This window comes from Pseudomyrmex gracilis, unplaced genomic scaffold (assembly GCF_002006095.1).
Source record: "Pseudomyrmex gracilis isolate BER0280 unplaced genomic scaffold, ASM200609v1 scaffold_524, whole genome shotgun sequence".
In the NCBI taxonomy this organism is placed as follows: Eukaryota; Metazoa; Arthropoda; class Insecta; order Hymenoptera; family Formicidae; genus Pseudomyrmex; species Pseudomyrmex gracilis.
Genome location: NW_018021108.1, coordinates 31,238 through 39,943, shown reverse-complemented (window position 1 = coordinate 39,943; position 8,706 = coordinate 31,238). Strand labels below are relative to the sequence as shown.

General features: G+C 39.8%; 1 protein-coding gene across 1 annotated transcript; it reads right to left on the bottom strand.

Annotated features, from left to right (window-relative positions):
• Nucleotides 1–7,449: 7,449 nt before the first annotated feature.
• On the bottom strand, nucleotides 7,450–7,836 carry LOC109860970 (phosphopantothenoylcysteine decarboxylase subunit VHS3-like). The gene has a single exon (XM_020440402.1). It carries the CDS (start codon nucleotides 7,834–7,836, stop codon nucleotides 7,450–7,452), a length of 387 nt encoding a protein of 128 aa, XP_020295991.1.
• Between the last annotated feature and the right edge of the window lie 870 nt (nucleotides 7,837–8,706).

Genomic DNA, 8,706 nt, shown 5'->3' with positions numbered 1-8,706 from the left:
CGCCTTTGGGAAGAAAGAAAAAGTAACTTTACTGTCAAAACATGCATGTGACATTACTTTATATTAAACTTATTTAGAAAAAAGCCAGCATGCATTGGCAGTTTATAATAAGTTTTACTCCAGCACACGTTTTCATCGCCTCTGGGAAAAAAGACAAAGTAACTTTACTGTCAAAGAGATGCATTTGACATTAGTTTAATATTTTTTAGAAAATAGCCAGCATGTGTTGGCAGTGTTTCAATACTCACGTTAGTACAGATGATATTCTAAACGTTTAAAGAATCACATAACACAAAATAATCACACTATATAACACAACTGAATACAACACAATATATAAAAACAACATCTAAACTACGTGCACATTTCATTTTTCATTTACACGTTCAGTGGTATTTTGACATGTCATGTTAGAATTTTTTAAAGTTACAATCACTTCCACTTTTATAGTATTGACATTTACAGGTTACGAGTTAGGCATAAAAACCAAAAAGTGTTTGGAATAGACATAGCATTCAAGAATGTAATGAGACTATTGACAGACTTTGATTTGGAAGCCTACATGACACAAACAATCTATAATACGGTTTGCGTACACATTTGCTTAGAAAACCAGAGATAGTAGCAATTTTTTTTATCGACATGTTGCAGCGCCATCTGTTCCAATATCCGTGAACTATATACTAATCATTTTTATATTCTTAGCACTGAAATGCTAGCAAACGTGAACACAAAACGTAGTATCAAGTGTTTGTCTATTATAGGCATCCAAATCAGAGTCTAATAGTCTCATTACATTCTTGAATGTTATGTCTATTTTGGACACTATTTAGTTTTCATGCATAACCCTTGAACTACAAATATCAGTACATTAAAAGTAGAGGTAATTGTAACATCAAAAATTTTTGTTACATTTTTGATATATTGAAAAGTGTCCGAGATTAATTTTATTATTATCTTTTAATCTGTAGAGCCGTTTTCCTATCAAAGCAATAATTATGAAAAACACTTGGTAATACGAAGTACTCGGTCAATCGGTAATAACAGGACGGTTCAGGACCCTATTACGGTAAGATGAGGCCATTGAGCAATGTGATGAGACATCACTGTCATTGCTCAATGACCTAGATAAGTTGCAGGAAGGCAGCAGTTCTAGGAAGAACTGCTGGTTGCCACAGGGTGCGACACATCGCCGCATTGTCCAAAGTGCAACGCAGCATGTGTCGACACGACACCGGTAACTAGCACGGCCGTTGCTAGGACCGGTGAGCCTGCTAAACCATCGCGATCGATCTACTATAGATCGATCGCGTGGATGAAGCAGAGCAAAGACCGTGATTAGACTGCTAGCTCACTGTGTGGCTCCGCAAGCCGGAGAGTATACCACAGTGAGAAACAGCCGTGTAAGAAACAAAAAAAACGTTGTAATCGGAGCAATAAAGATAAGAGTATAAGTTTGTGATTTGAACCTCATCTTTACCACCCGACCTTCTTCGACATCCAACACAGCGAAGATTGCAAAAGGTGAAAAGACTAGCCAGACGCGTAAAGACGATTGTGAGTACATCAACGCGTTACCAAAAGAGGCTAGTAACCGCGATAAGCTCTATCGCAAAAGTTTTGTTTGGCACCATGGACGCCGACGATGAAAAACAGATATTGGAGCAAATAGAGTTTGTGAGGAAACAACAGACGGTGCTACAACATGTAATTAAAAATCAGTTGCAGGTCGTAAACGCAACACTCGCGCACGTACAAACCGTGGAAGAAATAGTCGAGAAAAACGAAATTAAGTTGAGAAACGCGGTATTAGAGATAACCCAAAAGGTGGACGATTATGCACGACAGGCGGAGTCAACCGAGTATTTTATGGAACTAGGACACGTAATCACCGAACTCGAGTTCGACGTGGAAATTGTCATGGAGTACATCATGGATGTACAAACAAAGTTCGCACAGTTAGAAGTAGTACCCGTCGAGGTAATATTAAAAAGTCTCCGGGACGCGAGCAATTAGTCGACCCACGGGTTGCTTTTCCCGTTTGCTGTAACTCTAGGGAACTGGCTAGTTATTAAAGAATATGTAACAGTTAGCGTCTAATGTAAAGGTGCGAGTGTGTATACTATTGTCAAATTTTCTTTGGTAAAATCTGTACAGTATAACGTGTTTAGGGTAGTGTTACTATCGGTGCACGATTACAATAACGTGTTTACGGTAGCTCAGATCAAAAATCAGATGATCTGTAGATGCAAACAGGCAGACGTACTCAGTCGTAACGAGAAGTGAGTTGGATCGATGCAAACATGTAAAAAACGATTACGTGTGTGATAATGTCGAGTCAGTGTATAAAGTGCACAAAGATGCACCTTGCAAAGTGCAAGCTTATGTTAGCGAGTCAGGAGACTTTTCAAACTCTAAGGAAGAAATGGTGGTGACAAATCACACAATATGGAAACTAAAATTAGAAACAATGCGTGTATGAATGTATTCAATTTTAAAAAGCCAATCAGTGCTGGTTTCCTGCGAAAATCAACAGAAACAAAGCAAGGTCGTGGACGGCGTTGGAGAGATAGAGTTGGCGGAGCAATGCAAGCTGGTAACTTCAAGTTTATCGATTCACGCGACTAAAGTAATAAACGATGTACAGATCACTACGAATTTGCCGCGGTTCATCCTGTCGGTTTGTCCAACCAAAGCTTGCTTCTTTTTTCAACAGATCGGTCAACGGGCTAGCCAACTTTGAGAACAAGGGTATAAACCTTCTATAGTAACCGACAAAGCCCAAAAACTGGCAGATCATTTTTACGTTTTTTGATCTAGGAAACTTCTTTACTGCTTCCAGTTTCTTCGGATCTGGTTTGACGCTTTCTTTGCTGATCACATGCCCTAAGTAGGCCACTTCCTTTTTTAGGAATTCATACTTGTCAGGTTGCAACCGGAGATCGGCTTGCCTTAATTCTTGCACCAATTTATTATACTTGATCTCATATTCTCGGAGTGATCGGGCATACAGCACTATGTCGTCAAGGTTGACAAACACTTCAAGACCTTGCAGTCCGGCCATCACATGATCCATCAATCTTTGGAAGGTTGCTGGTGCATTTTGTAAACTAAACGGCATCCGATTGAACTCGTAGTGTCCATAGGACGTTGCAAAAGCTGTTTTTGGTTTATCTTCCGGATTCATGGGAATCTGGTAGAATACTGACGCCAAATCGAACACCGAAAAGTATTTGGCTGATCCTAGCTGGTCTAATACCTCCGTTATGTTTGGCAACGGATAAGCGTCGCCAAAGGTCTTTTCGTTGAGATTCCGGTAGTCTATCACTATTCGCCATTTCGGATTTCCGTGTGAGCCAGCCTCTTTCGGCACAATCCACAAAAGGGAATTGTAAGGCGATAAAGATGGCTGAATGATGTTGTTCTTCAACAAATCGGTGGTTTGTTTGCTGATTTCTTTTCGTATTGGCGGAAACCTGTACTGTTTGGTATGCAGGCATTATCTGTTGTTATTATTTTGTGAGCTAGAACATCCGTATGTTCCAAAAGCTCTTCGTAGGTGAAAACAATCAGCGCTCTTGTTTATCAATTCTTCGACGTTCTTCCTTTCCTCAGAGTTTAAATAATGTAGCTTCAGTAATTGTTTTGCTTGATCGCTTCGGTGACTCGTTTCTTAGAGTTATAAGACAGACCGTAAGGGGTAACAGATAAATTAACAGATGTGTGTTCAGAATATTCAGTATATTTTCTTTCAGAGACTGGCACTAGTGCGGATACGGATTCAGATGCAGATTCAGACTCAGATACAGATTCAAATACAGGTGCAGATACAGATTCAGATACACATCCCTGCAGTTCGTTTAAACTGCCAGGTACTACAGAACAGACACTACTTGTATTACTGATATATTCAGATGCGGTTTCTTTGAGCACCGCCAAATGGACTTAACCGTGTGATTCAGAGGTCCCAGAGACGTTCTGATGCACTTCATGATTATTTTTGACTGACTATTTGGAAGTCCTCTATGCTGATGGTGGGAACGGGCACGATGACGTCTCGTTCCGTAGTGTTAGTTAACTTGAAATAAGCATGACTCCCAGTGTTTCTGACAATGGCATTTCTAGCATAAATGCCCTGTGGATACGGCATTCGCGGAAGAAAACCTTCAGATAGTTTTGTGTTTGCTACTTTAGCGCACACGGTGACTGTTGCGCGTGCAGGAGCGACCATTGTATTTTTGGTGACAAAAGAAATCTGGAAATCGCCGAAAAGAAATTCTTCCCGATGGCAATCTATTGTAGCCCTATGTTCTTTCATAAATCCAGATCCGATAATTCTGTCTTTAGTTATCGGGAAATCATCCGTTACCACATGAAAGAGTACCTCCATCCCGAAAATTGTATTTAAAGCAACTTCGCAGGTGACAACTGCTGGTCAGATATTCCGGTTATCTTGATTATTTTTGTGTAATCGATGCTCATATCCTGACGCAACACGTTTGCTTTTATTAGGTTTATTTATGAGCCAGTGTCTAACATTAGTTTTGCGATGTCCTTGAAATGTTTGGAGCTGGCGCGGATGTTTGGTGCATGAACCGTGGGTTGGTACTGAATCATGGCAATTTGATGACGTCTGTAGTGGTTGTCGGACGCTCTGTTGATGTCTCGGCTCGACTGGCGTTCTTGTCTGTCGAACCGTTGCTCTCGTTTCCCTGTTGTCTTCTCGCATCATTTTGTTTCTTTAGTTCGCAAATGAACTTCATGTGTCCGGTCTTCTTAATATTAAAAGAAATTATTAAAAAATTATAATTATAAAAATATTAATATAAAAAAGACTATTAAAAAAATATTATAGCTATTAAGCTGAATAATTTATATCGCTATTTTTACATAGATCCGCTGTAACGCTTTGCATGCGTGACCAGTGGTACAACATGCTAATAATCCTATATACGGTATTAATCTCTTAATTAGTGCGCTATTAAAATCTTTTTAATAACAAATATATCGCCTGTGATGACAGTATATTACCAACCATGGTATATTACCGACCATGGTATATTACCGACCATAATATGTTACCGACCATAGTATATTACCGACCATGGTATATTACCGACCATGGTATATTACCGACCATAATATGTTACCGACCATAGTATATTACCGACCATGGTATATTACCGACCATGGTATGTTATCCACCATGGTATATTACCGACTATGGTATATTACCGACCATGGTATATTTTCAAGATTGGTACTTTCCAGACTACTGTAATGATAAGGGGGGGGGGTAAAAATGAAAAATATTAATTTATTTCATGTTGAGTTTTTGTAATTACGCTGGCTGAAACTTACCGTTAACAACATTATCAGACCATCTTCGATATATGTATGAGTATTGCGAGACTAACTTTAAGTGCCTCGGTGGCCTAACAGGGAAGGCGATAGCACGGAAAGCCGGAGATTCCAGGTTTGACTTCTGGCTGAGGAGTTTTTTTTCCCAATACTTTAAAATTAGTTAGGGGGGTATCCAAGGTTTTTTATCTGTAAGATGCAAATCCAGCATCCCGTATGATTTTAAGAATTGAGATTTCAATTAAAAAAATACTTGTAAAAATTTACAAGTAGAATTCGTTACATGTATATATATATATATATATATATATATATATGTACACGCATAGTTTCCGCACAAACATCCTGCAAATGGCTCGTACCGGTCTTATTTATTTCTTGTTAAAAATGAAAAAGAAAAAAAAACTGGATATAATAATAATTAATGGGTACTTAATACATTTATGTCCACGGATGTGACATCAACCAGGAAAGCACCTGGGTGTGTTCCTGGTGGCCGGGATGGTGTGAAATGAAGTGCACGACACGGGTAGCGGCTACCCAGCACAGATAACAAAGTTCAGAAGTCACCAACACAATGCGGGGGTCGTGGTTGCAACAAAAGTCGCACAAACGAGGCCACGAGGCCTCTACTCCACACACACAACAAGATGAAACACTGACGGCTGGAAGATCCATAACAAAATAATAAAATTAAAAGAAAACACAAAAACAATTTTTTTTCCTCAAAATAGTCGCAATCGAGAGACAGAACACGACTGACAAAACGGACGTTGGTACTTTACGGAGACTCTGGTCGAGGTAGCATAAGTATACAATATAACACCATAAAAAGGAGACCGCAGATATAAACTGCTAACTTGGAAAATTTAGACAGATAAAACGATTTTCCGAGTCCCACAGGCGTACAAAAGGCGCGTGTATAAAAGTCATAGTCATCTTCTTACCTTACAGACTTCTGTTGATAGCGTTAGCAGTGTTTCAACTACAGTTCTTGAACGGTGGAACTAAACCAACTTATGTACGGTAATACAGTTTCAGCACAATCCCGGACGTTATTATGAGAAACAGGGAACGTTACTGCAAGCTGTAGAAAAATGGAAATTAGTAATTAAATTAAACATAGCAGCGTTAGAAATAAAAATAAACCAGGCTCAAAAAGTTTTAAAAACCACTAAGATATGTCAAAGTAGCGACATCTATGACGAAAATAGAATAAGTTGTCTAGATGTGTATACTAAAGTGTTAAGCAGAGAACGAAAGGTAGAACACATTTTTAGCAGAATTAGGATAATGGTAAGGTTGTCACCACGCAAACGACGAAGTTTGGTAAACGGAGTAGGGTCAATAGCGAAGCAACTATTTGGCACAATGAATGCAAGTGACAAAAAATTATAACTGAACACATTAGGTTGTTGGAAAAGAGACAGGAAGCGGAAGAACATGCTATAAAACATCACCTAAAGGTGCTAAACGCAACGGTAACACATCTGAATACTGTGGAAAGCGTCATTCAGAAAAATGAAGAAAGGTTAGCAAAATCAGTATCAAAAATAGTAACGTCTTCTTCACCAGTCGCTTCTGGTGCGCGTATAAAGTCGCCATAACAGGGGTTCTCCGCGTCACTTCCTGACGTCATATCCTACAGTGCCACACCTCCGCGTAACGTCACTACCCCCTCCGCGCGTGACGTCATACCCCCTTTCCACGTGACGTCATTACTCTTCCACTGTGATGTCACGCCCCGCGCCCCCTCCCCTCTTTTGTGTAACGTCACCCCTCTACTTGTGACGTTATACTCCGCGCTCTCCTCGGAGCTCCATGGTTTAGAACTCTCATAGTTTCACTACTAAATACTAACATGCATACATTTGCAGGTCTCAAGCTAGGTTATATGCTACTGATTATATATCGAAATATCCGGATAATACAAATATTCGAATAACTCATACTATTCGTACTATTTGCTGCACGAAGTATCCGGATATTCGAATACTATCCATTGATCAAAATTTATTCGTACATATATATTATATCCGAATATCCGGATATCCGAATCACACTGTTATTCGATTCTAAGCCGCAGCCTTAATAATCACCTCCCGACCCTTCTTCCGCTTCCTCGGCGGAATCTTCAATCTCGTCTTTATTGGAGTCTTTGCCGCTCTCATTGTCGGCGTTATCGGCGTCTTCGTCGTCGTCGTCAGTGTTATCGGCGTTTTCGGCGTCGTCTTTGTTGTCGTCGTCGTCGTCGTCGTCGGCACCGGTGTCGGTGTCGTTCTCGGAGTCATCGGCATTATTTCCGATCTCCGACAAGCAGACTGTTTTCCGCTCGTGGAGATTTTCTTCCATCAGCACTTCCAGTCGTCTTCTTCGCAGTTTCTCCCACACCCATTGACGGTGTTTTTCTTCCGCTTCTGCCTGCTGAAGATGGTCAGGCAATGTTCCAGGCGGAAGCCTAAGATGCAGCACCATTTGTACTTCATCTGAAACACTATATATACAGAGTGTCCAAAAAGTTCCGGGACGGTCAAATAACTTTTCAAGGAAGCGTTTTGGGAAAAAATGTTTCAAACAAAAGTTTGAAGGATTAAAGCAAGATATTTGATGGTGACCTTACCTTTAACCGAGATGTCAAATTTCAAAATCATCTAAAGGTCAACTTAGAAATTTTTAATAACGACTCCTGTTTTTGACTCCAGAAATGAAAAGAGCAGGAAATTTTACGTTCAAATACGTATTTAGTTGTTCGGTCATAGTGAGCCTTTTGACTCCTTTTTGAAGTCAAAACAAAGATACTCGTTTAAAATTTCAAAGTTGACCTTCAAATAACCTTGAAATTTGATGGTTTGATCCAAGGTAAAATGTCCACCATCACATACCTTGCTTTGATTCTTCAAACTGGTTTGAAACATTTTTTCTGAAAACGCTTCCTTGAAGAGTTATTCGACCGTCCTGGTACTTTTTGGTCACTCTGTATTGTTACGTCATGGATTTCACGGTTCCTTTTTTTTGCAACGTAGGAACGGTATGCCGGTCCTAAAATTGTAACTAACTGTAATCTTAGACGTAAACTTTCTGAATGGAGAACGAGGAGTCGGCCAGTGGCAGTAAACAAATTATAATCAGTTTAGACGCTGGATATTGCCACGATGAATCGACGGATTTGATTTCTAATTCGCAGTAAAATAAAGAACAATAAAAGTTTTCGCACAGCAGCCGAGGCAGGTAATTTGAATCAGGCGAATGAAAATCAAAGATCCTCTTATCTCCGAAAGAGAAGTCAAAATTAAGTCAGTGGTCAGTCGCGCAAATTAAACATGATAGTGCGAAGCCGATTGCGAA